Source organism: Podarcis gaigeae (assembly GCF_964106915.1).
Source record: "Podarcis gaigeae genome assembly, chromosome: 2".
NCBI lineage: Eukaryota > Metazoa > Chordata > Lepidosauria > Squamata > Lacertidae > Podarcis > Podarcis gaigeae.
The window spans coordinates 30,536,016-30,551,971 of record NC_139679.1 but is presented as its reverse complement, the minus strand read 5'-3'; the positions used below and the strand labels follow the sequence as shown (position 1 = coordinate 30,551,971).

The 15,956-nt window shown below is 42.7% G+C and overlaps 1 protein-coding gene across 2 annotated transcripts in view; it reads left to right on the top strand.

Annotated features, from left to right (window-relative positions):
• The window catches only part of RPTOR (regulatory associated protein of MTOR complex 1), a 311,493-nt gene extending 297,593 nt beyond the window's left edge, over positions 1-13,900 (top strand). For both annotated transcript variants that reach the window (XM_083727385.1, XM_083727384.1), the window contains 5 exons: positions 740-867; positions 2,469-2,555; positions 9,405-9,521; positions 10,079-10,208; positions 11,579-13,900. In XM_083727385.1, coding sequence (XP_083583511.1) covers positions 740-867; positions 2,469-2,555; positions 9,405-9,521; positions 10,079-10,208; positions 11,579-11,647 — 531 coding nt within the window. In that variant the 3' untranslated portion in view covers positions 11,648-13,900. The remainder of the gene's footprint in view (positions 1-739; positions 868-2,468; positions 2,556-9,404; positions 9,522-10,078; positions 10,209-11,578) is intronic.
• The last annotated feature ends 2,056 nt before the right edge of the window (positions 13,901-15,956 follow it).

Sequence of the window (15,956 nt, the reverse complement as noted above, 5' to 3'; positions counted from 1 at the left end):
CCCAAGGGCCAGATCTGGCCCAGTTGCCTTCTAAATCCAGCCTGCAGATGGTCCGGGAATCAGCGTGCTTTTACATGAGTAGAATGTGCCCTTTTATTTAAAATGCATCTCTGGGTTATTTGTGGGACATAGGAATTTCGTTCATTTTTAATTTTTTTTCAAAATATAATCCGGCCCCCCCACAAGGTCTGAGGGACAGTGGACCAGCCCCCTGCTGAAAAAGTTTGCTGACCCCTGATTTAAACCATGTGAAACAGACCTAAGACATTTTTTATTAAAATTAGTATTATCCAATATAGAAATTTTAATACATAATAAGGCATAGACCCACACAAGTTCCTGAATCTCACCGTGGAGATAATGCTGTCTGATAATATTTATGCCTTCCTCTTTGCTAGAAGAAAAGAACCAATTAGCCGGGTGCTGCAGCTCAGAATAGGTGTCCTTATGTCTTCATTGCCCTGGTCCTGCACAGTAATGTTCTGTGCTTATTTTAAAAACTTCAGCCCTTTTCACTACCAGAAGTTAGTTTGTTTCCAGAGGCAATTTGTTCACCTCCAGTCTTAAGCCAAAATCTGAGCCTGCATGGTAAAGCTGTCACAACCACCTTGTTACCATTATTCAGCATCAATGCTCATGTGTGGACTCCACTGCAGGGGTAACACTGGGCTATATATATGGCCAGTGCACTTAAAATCTCCCAGCTGTCTTAGCTTAGGACTGTGTTTTTCTCTCCTAGGATATTCCCACAGGGGCTGACAGCTGTGTCACCAGCCTGTCCTGTGACTCGCATCGTTCGCTCATTGTAGCAGGGCTTGGTGATGGTTCTGTTCGTGTTTATGACCGGCGTATGGCTCTGAGCGAATGGTAAGAGACTTATCTAATTTTTACAACTACCAAGCTGCATTCACTTTGCATTCACTACTACTATTCTTGCCGTTGTTTCAATGCCTCCAAACACACTAGAGATCTGGCTGTTCTTGGAACCCCCATCCTATTTATTTATTTATTTATTTTTATTATTATTATTATTATTATTATTATGTGTGAAAACGTAATGTGAAAAGGATATTAGGTTGAATCCAGCTAAATTATTGTGTGTGTGCAAGTGCAGTGGAACTTCCTTTCCCTCTCCAGGTCCCATGCAGCCCTATTCTACTCCCAGGTATGCTCTAGAGCAGTGTTTCCCAACCTTGGGCCTCCAGCTGTTTTTGAACTACAATTCCCATCATCCCTGACCACAGGTCTTGCTAGCTAGGGATGATGGGAGCTGTAGGCCAAAAACATCTGGAGGCCCAAGGTTGGGAAACACTGCTCTAGAGAGATAGGGGAATCCCTAGAGCAAATTTGGGGATCACATGGCATGGTAAGAGAGGAAGGGGAAGTTCCATTGCACTCACTGGAGTTGTTCTGTGCATGAAGTTCAACGTGGTTGAATACAGCCTATTGAATGCATCCATTTTTTTCTAGGGAGTGGGGGGTGGGGAGTCCATTTCTAATGTTTGGGCAATTTCTCTTGCACCACTGCAGAACTTCTCTTTTTAAAAAAACTTTGTGATGGCATAGTAGAAATTGCGCTATATGAATCTTTTCTAGTAAGAGGCTCTTTCCCCCATAGCATCCCGTCTTCTGGTTTGCAGCACCTTAAGAGGATGTCTTCTCATATTTTGTAGATTACATTAAACAAGGGGCACAATCCCAAGGGTCTTAATTTCTAGAATCTGTACATTATTGTCTTCACAGAATTGTAGAGTTGGAAAGAACCACGAGAGTCATCTAGTCCAACCCCCTGCAATTGTGTGAAGCGCATCTATCATTTGATAGCTCTGTGGTTAAGCACTCATGGTAACTTACCTCAATTCGAGGCTCCATGTGTCCTCTAGCACCAATGTTATTCAAACCCTACCATAACCTTCTATCACCATTTGCTCAGGGATTACCTGACAGACTCTATATTTCTCACCTACTCATTTCAAAAAAGCTATGACCTGGAAACAAATGCTATGAGGTGATGCAATTTTTATCAACTTGAGCTGCAAGAGAAATAACTTTTTACAGTTTTGTTTTGTTTTTTTAAAGAAGGGGAGAAGAATATTGCATTGATTTTTCTTCTTCCTGAAATACATAAGTTGTAAAAGACATCAGAGCTAAGTTTTTACTAAGACATTTACTTATTATGTTCTAAAGCAAAAACATGGTGTCATTCCCTCCTACCTTTTCTCCTCCCCTCTCATTTTCTCTTATACTTTATCTGACCAGTTACAGCACACACCAGAGTACATATTGGAACATGCCGTTGTAAAATATAACGCCCGTACTCAAAATCTCTGGTTCAAAGTCTTGCAACTTACCTAACTGGGAACCTAGCCACACCAAGCAGATGGTTTCCCTTTCACATTTATGGTTCATGAGTTGGTTTCTGGCCTTTTTCCAGCTTTGTCTTACAAAGTTTTGCTTCTCTCTTGTAGCCGAGTGATGACCTATCGAGAGCACACAGCCTGGGTGGTGAAAGCGTATTTGCAGAAACATCCTGAAGGCAACATCATGAGTGTCAGGTAAAAGAAAACGAAATGAAAAGGAACAAGGGCCTCTGAATATTTATGCGACATTTTCCTGTCAAAACAGTATTTTGCCCTCTCTTGTTTAAAAATCTGTCTCTGGTATTTAAACAGTGATGAGATTTGAGCTCTTCACTTTGGCATTTCTACTCTGCAATTAATTCCTGCTCCCAAGATGGGAGAGCGGATGAACGGGTAACCTTGTTCCTTAGAGCAAGGGTTTTCAAACTTGGTCACAGCAAACTTCAGTCAGGAAAAACAATCTAATCCTCCTCAAATTAGATACATTCTTCTGATGATGATCAACCATTTCAGGTTGCGGCCCACCAGACTGGAAGAACTGAGTGTGGGAACTGCATAATATTGTAGGAGTGGTACCTCAAAGAAAGCAAAGCCCCACAAATTTAACGCTTGATGCAGTGCATTGTGAGTCGTTATATGTACACAAATGGGAGTGCAAAATTTACTCTGCTTCCTTTCTTACATGGCTTAATCCTGTGAGTGAGGGCACTGTGTTCTAAGTCAGCTTCTATTGACTTTTGGGAAGGGTCACCCATAAATTTGTGGCATTATCTTCTGAATGCTCAGCCTTCACTTTAAAGTTAAGGATCCTAAATAAGATCATTCCCTGCTCTGGCTGGAGTTTGTGAGCTAAGTGGAGGCAGGTCCCCAGTGGAACCCACTGCAGCCTTAGTCCTTCACACACTATCACCAAATGTTTGGAAAAAGAGTCCAGAAAGCAAGGCTCAGGTTAAACCAAGGTCAGAGAAATCCAATCTGGATCCAAATGTAATCAAGGGTCAGCATTGATAAGCAGGGGTCTAGGGGTCAAAAACTGAAGAGATTCTTAAGAAAGCAAGGCAGGCAAAGGAGTTGGGATCTGGGAGGAGGGAGCTGGCTGGCTTGTGTTGTTTCCAGTAACTAGCAGACTCCAAGTGAAGCTTGATATGCAGTGGTACCTCTAGTTACGAACTTAATTCGTTCTGCAGGTCCATTCTTATCCTGAATCTGTTCTTAACTAGAGGTGTGCTTTCACTAATGGGGCCTCTTGCTGCCGCTGCGCTGCCAGCATACGATTTCCATTCTCATCCTGGGGCAAAGTTCTCAACTTGAGGTAATTCTTCCAGGTTGGTGGAGTTTGTAACCTGAAGCGTTTGTAACTCGAGGTATCACTGTATAGCCTAGTGTCTCAGGCCATGCCCAATACCAGTTCAGGCTTGAGTCTGCTCTAAGAGCCTTTATTGTTGAGGAAGGTTGTTACTCAGAAAGAGCCCTTTATGCAAGAGTTCTGTTGCCACATTGACTCTCAGGCATGGACTCCAATGTTGACCAGCTGCCAGGGCTTGGACCTTCTGGTGCTGGTGTTTCCAAAGAACTAGGTGATGATTCAACCTCCCTCACTTGAGTTAGCCAAGGTGGATCAAGAATCCACTCCAAGGAATCTTCTAATACATCCCTTGGAGGTAGCCCTGGGGAGGCCCCTTCACAGACCTCAGGGCCCTGGCATTGTGGGGCTTGGTCTACTCACTTAAGTCATTGATCATTGGAAGGTCTAGATGGGGACCAAGGTGGGATCAGGGCCTGGTAACAACACTGGAGATAAGGATCCTAATCTTAAACAGAAATACTTATCTGATAGCTGTAAAGTAAAAGGTAGGAAGTAACTGGCTAGAGCAAGACTTGCTACTGAGACAAAATGCTTAAAAAACACCAAGGGATAGATTGTATTGCATGTTCTGGGCTTATTGCTATGCAGAATTATTTCCCCATCTAGCAATTTTCTGTGCATAAATCCATTTCTCATGCTTCATAAATATGGTGGAGGAGCACTGTGTTTATTTATTACCCCATTCAAAGGACAGCAGACTATAATTTACTATCACTAAGTCATAGTTTGTTTCCAGAGAACTTCTTCCTTGTATACAGAATTGAAAGAAAATATAATGTTGTAAGAGGTAATGCTTTTCCACCCCCAAAGAAGGGGCAGCAAATATTATAACTTCTGTTTTTCCTGGAAGCTGGTTGAAGTAATTCCTCTTGCCAGATGAGAATCTATTTGACTCTGAATTTATTTTGGTAGGCCCCACCTGACATTAGATAATTATCTTATCTTTCAAACAAAGGGTGCTTCTCACAAGATTCAGAAAGGGATTGGAATTTTACCTGGAACTGGGCATGTTCCACATCAATTAGATCAGCCTAGCAAGCCAGGTGGCGCTGTGGGTTAAAGCCTCAGCACCTAGGACTTGCCGATCGAAAGGTCGGCGGTTCGAATCCCTGCGGCGGGGTGCGCTCCCGCTGCTCGGTCCCAGCGCCTGCCAACCTAGCAGTTCGAAAGCACCTCTGGGTGCAAGTAGATAAATAGGGACCGCTTACCAGCGGGAAGGTAAACGGCGTTTCCGTGTGCGGCTCTGGCTCGCCAGAGCAGCGATGTCACGCTGGCCACGTGACCTGGAAGTGTCTCCGGACAGCGCTGGCCCCTGGCCTCTTGAGTGAGATGGGCGCACAACCCCAGAGTCTGTCAACACTGGCCCGTACGGGCAGGGGTACCTTTACCTTTACCTTTACCTTTACCTTTAGCAAGCCATATTGACTCTCAACAGCATGCAGTATGTAGTTTGATGTTTCAGCAAAAGATTATGCACTTCAGTTTTAGATTAATTCAGCTTGCACAGCCTAAAGAACCATGATTCAATGACCTTACTAAAGCCAAGACCTGGGTCAGTTTGTGCCTGGATATGAGAGCAGCTAGGAACCTATGTAGTACAATGCTTTGAGCATTGATTAATTATAAATTAACTAATAAACTAATAAACTAACATGGAAGGCAGTAGTCTATTGTAAGATAGCTGTTCAGCAGACAGAGTATTGGCTAGGTTGGAGTAACTGGCCTTCACAGCACTAGCCTATTTGAATCACCCTCTTGCAGTGGGTGCATATGTAAAATGTGATCCTTTCTAGTCATACATCAGGCACATTCCATGATTCTGTTCAAGAGTGAGTGGCATATTTACTATAAGGCTTGTACTTCACAGTGGGTGATAAACATTTATACTGAAACACTAACACTAAGAACCCAAAGAACATCTGTAGGGAATAGGATCATGAATGGTGTTCTTAAGAAGGCCAGCAGAAGCTTGACAAATGATTTATGTACCAGGAAACGGAGAGATGAATGATTGTGGATAAAAGTCTAAACTCTGTACTTCTCACAACAAAAGCAGCTCTCTGAAGGTCTGTTCTAACTTTGGGGTCTTGATTTGCATAGCATGGGCACCTTACAGATGTTGGCTTGGGTTCATCTTTTTGTTACTTAAGGACACCCTTTCCTCCTTCTTGCATGTACCTCTGTTCCTGAAGGACTGGAAAAAATATGCTTATGTACTCTTCCCCTTTCTGTGGTTAGAACAGTTCCAGGATGTTTCTAGTAATAGTAGTCCTCTGAGGTCGAGCAAGTTTCTCATCACTAAAATAAAATGTAGCAGTAGGCACAGGTATTCCATCCAACATCTCAGCCTCAGGCACTGCTGTGGTCAGAACTCATTGAAGAAGCTGAAGGATGAATCATGGTGCTGTCTCATCCTGTTTAATCCTTTTGAGAAGTTTGTTGCGTTTCCTCGATTACTTCAGCACACAGGCAGCTTCGTTAAACTCAACTGTTGGGATTCTACATTACTGATGTGCGTACTGATTATGCTGGCACACTCAGGATCTGCTATTAGATTTTCTCCATGGTCTGGCTTAAATCCGTCCTGATTTAGTTGTTCTTACTTCCTTTGTCCCAATGCAAAAGGCATATACAGCACACCATAAGGCCCTATGGCATAGCACATGCAGATAGTGTCTCAGGTTAGCCTATTCAGTCCAAAGGATCCCAGGTAGCAAGTTTGTTAAAGCCTCTGCCTGAAGCCTTGGACAGCTGCTGCAGAAGCAATACTGTTAGGGCAGATAATATTAGGGCTGCTGAACCAATCAAGTAGGAGACAATGGCCTAGTTTGTGTGTAATGCTAAGGCAAACCATGGCTGAGCATGAACAAGGAAACACATGGGCTCCCAGAGAGGATGCTATAACCACAATGTTCCTCCTTGGTCATTTTGATGCTGCACTATGCTGAGCTAATCCATAGTATGGTTTAGTGTGTCATCCATACCCCACGCTCATGGCTTAGCTCTCCCAGACAAACCACAAGCTATAACCAAGGTGTCTCCTATGGTTTAAACAGCTCGTGATTGTCTTGGAGACCTAGACCAGGGAAGAGTCAACTGACCATCATCTCATCTCTGGAAGCCCATAGGTTTGCTTGTTCATGCTCAGCCATGGGTCAGCTTAGCATTGCATGTGAATGAGAATAATATTTAGCTGGGTCAACATATGAATGAGAGTAATATTAGGAGCAGCTGGACCAATCAAGAAAGAGCAGCAGCAATCTGCTACCCAAAAAATAAATACAGTTAATATCACTAAGTGCTCTGTCTCTGTCCCCTCAGCAAGTTTAACATCTTATTAATTGCATATTTTATACCCTGAAACGAACCTTTCACATTGTTTATTATTCCATTCATTACTTTTATATTGTTTCACTTACTTTTAATGCACACTAATGGATATAAAAGAAAATACAATAAAAGCAATTTTTGTAAGATAAATAAAGGGCAGCAGGAATTAAGAACATGGAATAAATCATTTCATGATTAGATTTCACATACATTAATTTACAGTAAAACTGAAGACTTATTTTTAATCAAAATGTTTCCTTATGTGTTTTTTTGTGTGTGTTTTTTTAGAATGTTTCCTTATGTTGAATAATAATTTGAAGCTTTGCCTCTCTTGGATATTTTAACCCTGGTTCTGCCCTCTCTAAGTGGTGCTGCAGATGCTTCCTGAGGATCCAGCCACATCTCTGACAGCTTAACACTAGGGAGTGACAGCTGGAGTGCTTTTCTCTGTAGTTCTTCATTTTGTAGCATTTGGTATTGACCTTTGGCTTTCCAGATCTGACTGTCTGTGAGGTATTAGTTTCTCTTCTGCACCCACAGCTTTTTTTGGAATCAGATCTTAGAACATGGTCTGTACTTTCAGCTGTGAGTGTTGCAGATGGGCTGTAAACACTCAGCCTTCAAGTGGATCTTCACCAGTCTCCATTAGCTTTCACCAGCTCCATTAGCTGGATGCATACAAGGAATCAAATATTGGTGCTTTCATCTTCAGTCTTTTTATTGCTGTGTCTTCGTTGCCGTTTTGTTTGGCAGTACAGCTGTAGAGCCTTCTCCTTGCACCAACCAGAAGTGGGTGCAACTTAAAGCCCTGCTCACTATTCTTTTTTTTGTACTATGTTTTCCTTTGCCTTTTTTTTATACTGTCAGGCTCCACAGGCTGTAACCAGCCATGGGTTACACTATGAAGGCTATTAGGTCTTTAATTAAATTACAAGGTTCCAGAAAGAAGAGAGATATAATGAACCCTAAATGAAGGGAAAGTTCTAAGAGAGACGGGGCATGCAGGTCAGATATTTGAAGTATCACAAGAGAGAGCGGAAGGATCTGAACTGCAGTAGGGAAGCCCCATATTGAGTCCTCATTATGAAATGCTGCAGCTGGAGACTAAGGAAGTCATGTAGGGAAGAGCAGCATGAGATAGACTATAGGGTTACCTAACGAGATCCAGATCCCAGTTACCTTAAAGCTGCTTCTTAGCAGGCTTTGTTACATCCTCAGACCAGCAATTGTGGTGATGCAGGGAGTAGAGAATTAGTTATAACCAAAGTTTAAGGCCCTCCGACTAGATTTTTACACTTAAATAGCCATTCTCTGTAATCAAAATTATTTATTGAAGAAATTTTATAAACTGCATTATAAAAAGAAAAAGAAACCCTTAAGCATTGTACATAAAATAGTAAATTCTCAATAAAATACAGTCATTTGACTGAATTAAGATAACTTCAGCTGATCAGGCTTTGGCTACAGTTTTCTCAGCAACATTTTCTCATTTGCCTTCCTTATTCTACTAGTTTTTCATTAATCTCTCTGCTCTGAAAACTACAGACAAGGACTGTAATTCCTTCAGTTTCTTAGCAGACCTGGTTTTATCCATCTCCCTTACATTTTGCCCAAATCCTCTGCTCAAGAAACAATCTGCTCAGTGAGTGGACCCCATGTTTCAACCTTGTTTTCCTCATAGAATCATCACTTGGACGCACCTTACAGCATTTAAAGGATTAGGACAGAAGGCCAGTTTCATGAGCTATGAACTGGAAGGCCAGTTTCATTAGCTATGAATCCATTATATTTATGACAAGACAGTAATCAAGCTGAAAGTTAGAAATTTCACTTCACCAATTATTGTGATCTTAACCATTCACTGATGCCACTATAAAGCATCTTGTCCAGTGTTAAAGGTCTTCAACCTGCCAAAAATCTGTCACAGGACCATTAGCCCAAAGTCACAGGATGTTTGCATATGGTTAAAGTAGCCCTGTTATCATTTACCTTGTTCCAGGGGAATACAAAGGGTCTTAAAGTCCAGAAATCAGTCAAACAGCAAAGCCAGTCAGTGGTTTTCTAGTGGTATTTAATGCCAATGAGTTGAACAGGAGGAATAATGAATTGATTTGTGTACACTGATTCCTTGTGTGTGAGTAACCTTATGTTTGCTTCTGCAGCATCTAGGGCTGCCTGAAACAGACTGCAGTGGGTGGCAAGTATGCTGCTTTTCACAAAGGGACATTGCTGGCAAATTGAGCATTGATACTAATACTCTCCTAATTTTAGCCAGGTTCTGGGATAAGTAGATCTGCTCTCCTGGTTAGAGCAAACAGGTAATAGCCCCATGTTTTATCTCTTTGCAGTGTTAATGGAGATGTCCGTTTCTTTGACCCAAGGATGCCAGAATCAGTGAAGGTCCTGCAGATAGTAAAAGGACTGACAGCTCTGGACATCCACCCACAAGCCAACCTGTTTGCATGGTAAGTTCTAAATGCAGCCTGCATATCACCTGCTCCATTGTTAAACACTTGCATTTATTTTCCTTGGCATAAACAGTGTGGCTTATTTCACGTGTTTGCAGCTGAGGTATTTCAATTCTTGTATGCTTCATTGAACCTGCAGCACATGGATTTCAATTATGGTGGGTGTTGCAGCTCACCATATTATGTGGGTTTCCCTTCCTTAAGAGCAGAAAGTGCACTATTTGCTAGGGACTTGCTGTCCAGTGTCAGCAGTTTGGTGCCTGGGGTTTTCACTCAAAACCATCTCATAGTTATGTTCTCCCTGCCTGCTGTTGTGTCTCCCATCCTGCCTCCCTAAATCTCCTACTGAGCATGTGAATTTTCCATTGTGAACCTGCTAATAGCTGAGATTGTGCTGAAGATTTCATGGCTTAAAGAAAATCCCATTTGCTGTTGTAAGATCACTTGCTTCTTGCTCCACAAATGGCACAAGAGTAGAAAAACTTCATCTCTAGGACTTAACCACCAGTTGTTTAATGTCACCAATGTCCTATGTTCCCTGTTTCCCTCTGCAGTGGCTCTATGAATCAATTCACTGCAATCTACAATGGGAATGGTGAGCTGATCAACAATATCAAGTACTACGATGGATTCATGGGCCAGCGAGTGGGTGCCATCAGCTGCCTAGCCTTCCATCCACACTGGGTCAGTCTCGTTTCTAAACTGTAGAACATCTCAATTGTTACCCTTAATTTGTTCTGAATAGCTATTATGAAGATGACTTAGTGAAGCTGTTGAGAGGGGGGGACACACACAATATTTCCAAATTCAGAAAACTCAAATTCAATGAGAAAATTCATTGAACTAGCTCATTGGGGGTGGGGTGGGGAGCATTTATTTATTTATTTCAGATTACATGCAAGTTCTAGTAGGGTTCTTTTATTTGCTTAGACAAGGTTCCCAGAATCTACTATTTTCTAGTAGCTGTCAAGTTACAAGTTCACTTGGTCAAGCCATGGATCCATCTAGTCCATGATCCTGTTTCTGACCATGGCCAAACAAATGCTTCTGCTCCAGGTGATCAAAGGAAGAGATGCCTGATGAACAGTGCAAAGTAGATACGAGGTTGCAACTAGGTATACAGTCAAGTCACATCATATGTGCATTTTACTTTCACAAATTCAACTTTACACACTTGGCTGCAGCTCCATTCCAGATCCATTAGAGCCTTTTTCTTCTGCCTGCATCTCTCTCTGTCTGCCCCACTCCTCCTTCTTTGCAATGGCCATTCGCACCTGAAGGAGGGGGGCAGCAGAGACACACACACAGGGGAGACCTTCCCATGGGACTCTCAACACCTTGCCAGACAAGGAAAATGCATTTTTTTTCCTATTTACAATTTTCGTGTCTTTGCACAACCCTTGGAACTGTACCCTCATGTATGTTGGAACTCAACTGTATTGGTGGATTTTCAATCCACTGGAAACAAACAGGGGAAATTAGTGGAGAAAGGATTTCCAGCATAACAGAAATTACTGGAAGTTGACTGTCACTGTAGAGGATGAAACAGAGGTAGGTAAGAGCTTTTATGGCCACAACTCAATAAACCATCCAACTTCGTAATACAAAATGCAATAATTAAAATCAATAAAAGCAACATAAATGTTGCCTAACAGAAGCAGAATAAAACAGATTAGTGCCTTAACTGTCAATGTTATGCTGCTTTCTGAACCTCTCTGGGCTCAGAGCAAGTGGTAAGAGCTTTGGCCCATTATATCCAGCTTGAAGCTGAGAAAGAGGCTGAAGGGGCTTGCCTCTGTACTTAGGCTTCAGTGGCAGTCAGACAACCTGGTGTGACATCACAAAATTTTATGTGAACTGCCCTGAGACCTTCGGGTATAGGGCGGTATAGAAATTAAATAAATAATAATAATCAGTACTCTAACCCCTTTTCTCTTGAGTGAGGAGCAGGGCTGGTGGCGAGTATAAATTCTGACTAGCTTCAAAAGCCGATCAAAACCAGCAGAACCCTGCTATGTATGCACTGATTCTATTTCCCCCTCTCCTTTCCACAGCCTCACCTGGCAGTTGGAAGCAATGACTACTACATCTCTGTATACTCGGTGGAGAAGCGAATCAGATAACAGTGTGTGTGGCTGCTCTGTCAAGAGCAGGACATCTTCTGGCAGGTGGGACCGTGTCTCACTCATGGTGTACATAGTGAAACTATCGACTTGAATGTTTAGTGTTGGCTGCTGCTGCTGTGCAACCCCCCCGTAACTTGAACACTTTTTTCCCTCCTGATTTTAGCTACTGGTGATTTTGAGTCAGAGGGGAGGGGAGAGAAGCAGCCTCTTGCTTTTCTTCTGAGCCAGAACCTTCAGGAGCAGCAGAAAACGAGTATATGTATTCTCACCGGGTTTCACCACCACTGCCCATGACTGCTTCTCTGGTTGCTTGGCATTATGGCTCCTACAAACTAAGAGGATGATTCCTTCCTAGAACAGGGGTGGGTTTTCCTTTGAATCAGGAATTAATTCAGGACTCACCTAGTGTTCTACATACTCTACCTAGAACATCTGTGGCTGCTACCTATTTTGCGCCAAGTGCTGGCCCTGGCAGTCGCATGCTAGCAGGCTGCCGGTCTTGGATAGTTCTGTGTGTATCTTACTACTCTATATGCCACCGGCCACCTTCTCTTGCATTTACTGTTCCACTGGTAAAAGACGAAAGGAAAGCCCTAAGGAAGAGAGAGTCTCTCGGTGCTGCTGAAAATACTACAGAGTTGGCTGCCACTACGGAAGGGAAAGCAGGAAACTTGCCCCCACTTCCTGGGTGTCTGTTGGGGAAATCGGAGTGACACATTTGAGAAGCTGCGTGACAGGACAGGAGACCTTCCCCTCTGATGTCCATTCAATCTATAAGTTGCTCCAGCCATCCTCTAACTCCTTTTGCTCACAGCAGAACCCCATAAGCACAAGAAATGGCCTGCTACCTCCTCATAGAGAGCAAGGAGTTCACTTATCATTGTACCACTGCCTTAAATCCTACCCCCACCTCCTGTTCTCCTTTTGCAAGAAGTGCTATTATTCAGCTTGGTAATGGATGCAGATATTGCAGCACACATACAGAACAGGCCTGTGCAGAGGGTCCCTCCTCCCATTCCCCCCCCACACACTTCAGGCACTTGCCCCCTAGACCGAACACAGGGGAAGCTATATGTATACCTGGCACCCTGTGATTGCATGCATGGTGTGCTGCCTGCAAGAGAACTACTGATGTTCCCGCTCTCTAGAGAATGCTGGTTCCATCTCACATGCCACCCATCTCCCATACAGTAAAGACTTCGGTCTCTTCAGTGTCCAGGGGAAGAGATTCCCAATTAAATGGCTGCCTGAGTAGGGACACAAAGACAAAAAGGCCCCTTTGCATTATGTTGTGCCAGCATTGTGCAGCTATTGGCACTGGCTCCAAAATCAGTTGTCTACAAAGCTGTGGAGAGGCATGGAATTCTGTCGTCGTCTTGCCAATAATTTTGTCGCTTGTGATAGCATTAAGAATAGAGATAGCATCCAATTCATCTTGCATTGTGGATGTCAGCTTTTCCTTGCTTGCAAAATCCATCTCCTGGCTCTCACTATGAAGCCTGCTATATGTTTTTTTCCCCTTCTTCCCCACCTTCTAGGCTGAGAGCCACCATGTAAGATACTAGGCAGAGGCCAAGGGAGGATTGCTCATATAGCTAGAAACCTATACTGAAAGCTGCCAAAATTAAATGATGGGAATAAACCCAAGAGGTGACTTGACACATTAGTTTGCTGATCCCCAGTGTCAGTTGTGCTGAGATGCCACAGCCTTGGCCCCATTGCCGTGCCTGTCCCTCTGTAAGTGGCAATGAACTCAGGGAAGGGCAGATAGTTGATGGATTTTGCTAACAAGCATCAAGCCAGAGTCTGAAATCCATGTATAACTGACTTAACCTACGCAATTAAAAGCAAATGAGAATATGATGATGACGATTATTTTTTGTAATGTATATCCTATATATTTTGTTTCAAGAACAAGATCCCTTGTGCTTCCCCCCTCAGTTTGCACAGCCAGGACTATGGTTGTGGTGGTCTTTTTCTGTTTTAATCTGTCAGCTTCCATCCAAATGGGGGGGGGGGGGGAGGGAGCTGTGTTTTTTCACAGGTCTGATGTGGAGATCCAATCATGAAGTTTAACCAAGGCTCCAGAAAGTAATCTACCTATATGGTTCACTTATCTCTTTATTTATTTTCCAAAAGCAAAATTTAAAGGAAAAAAGTATATATACATTTAATAATAAACCACCACAAGATTGTACTGTGAGAGTAAAACAATTAATGAAATAAATGGTTAATAAAATGTAAATGCCGTAACAGCCTCTGGTCAATGGGATCTGACTGTTATCAGACGGGGGTGGAGGCGAAACTTTGGAGAACAGATGTCAAGAAAAATGTGGTGGACAGGTGGGTGAGTGAAGGGGTGGGGGGGTGTTGCAGAACAACAAAGCAATTCCCTGAGGGAGTGCCTAGCTGCTCCTCCTGACAAAGAAGAAAAGAAGATAATAATTGCTGTTCTGACAACGCACAGACAATGCACTCCTGGCTTGTCTTCATCTCTGGATAGCTGCACCTGCTCTTGGCAATCCTCTTCTTTCAAAAGGGTGGATAGAGGAGGTAAGTAAGTGCCTTGCACTCTGGAGAAAGTACCTAGCTACTGCCTCCAAAACAACAACATCTCACAGGTGAGTGTGCTTGGAATTGCAGCTTTAAGTCCAGAAAAGGAAAACAGTAATTCTCCCACAATTCCTTGTATGATAAGTGACTTAACTATGTGGCAAGAACTCCCCACCCCACCCCTTTATAGGATTATAATTGTTGTTCTTAGGGGTACAAAATTATTTCAAGCCATTTTCTTATTGAGGCAATTTAAGAATGCTGTACCGGGGGGGGGGGGGGAGAGAGAGAGAGAGGGAGAGAGAGAGAGAGAGAGAGAGAGAGAGAGAGAGAGAGAGAAGGGGGAAGATTGCTGCATAAACAGTCAAACAGATGAGTTGCTACTTATCTCGATGAGTGGAGTCTTACTGAATGCTTTCTAATGTTATACCCATCCCAGGGGAAATGGAAAAAGAGCTGATCTTGTAATCAAATTTGATAGCATGATATGTATGTTGACCTGTGGCTCAGTCTGTTCCGATTTTCTCCCTCTGCCCCAACCTTAGAAACAACTAAAGAAACAGGGAGACTATTGTAAAATAGTGAAACCATGTGCATCTTATTAGCTATCTGCACCAGGCAGGAGGGAACCATGACAAAGAATGCTGTGTAGCAGGAAAACACAGAATGCTGAGCCGTATCACACTAAAATAGTAGCAGTACCTGAAGACATCTCCTCTGAAATAGCTTTTTGCTTGTCGAGCTGGACAGCAGCCATTTAATCGAAGATGGCCCTGAGACATGACATGATTCAAAAGACTAGCTTCAAACCTTCAGCATATTTTCTGAGTGAAGTGCTGTGCTCAAAAAGTCCTTGGGGACCCATGCTGTAGGTTGAGCAGAGAGCCACAGCCATGAAAGGAGAAATTTTATCCTTTTGTAATGTGAAAGGCATGTTTTCATTCTATGAAAAATGTGAGAGCTGGTTTACTGTAGCAGCTAAGTGCATCAACTACAATAAGCCAGGAAGTCCTCAGTTCAAAGCTCATGTCAAACATAAACTTGCTAGGTAGACTGAAGCAAACCACTGCCTCATAACATCAGTCCGCTATCTGCAAAGGGATCATGAGAATGGCCAACCTCACAGCATTATTGTTCTAAGTTATTACTGATGACATATGCGAAGTGCTTAGAAACCTTTAAAAGCATCATACACATTTAATTTTAGCTCACTTATATAGAGCTTGACCTACCCTAACACAGAAAAGCATCTGTAACTTAAATGTTCGTGAGGAACCCCAAGACCTGGCTTTTTGTTTTTCTGCAAAGTCATTTTGCAAGTCATTTTCAACAGCCTGCAGGACTATAAAGCAAGGATTTAAGTATTCCTAAATATGAAAGCTAAAGTTCTAAGGTTTCAGCAAAACTGCAGAATAATTATATAGGGATCGCCCACCACAATAACTATCAGGATGCCTTCTTTTATACACTCTTGTTCTCAAAATGGGCTTTTCACAGTCCATACAAGATGAATGGGCTGCCTAAATTGTTTCTAGAGTTGTCATTGGTCTGGCAAAACATTTGTGCACATTTCATGCAAATAGTATTAAGTGTGGTTGTAGGAGAATGGAAAGTCTTGAGCACACGTTGTTGGCATCCTTGAAATACAGTCACAGTAAAGGACAAAAGAATAATGTGTCTTCCTTGCTTGTCTGAAGCTGTTTAAGATTAATTGACATGGTGCTTAGCTATGTCTTAGTGGAAGTTGTTGCCA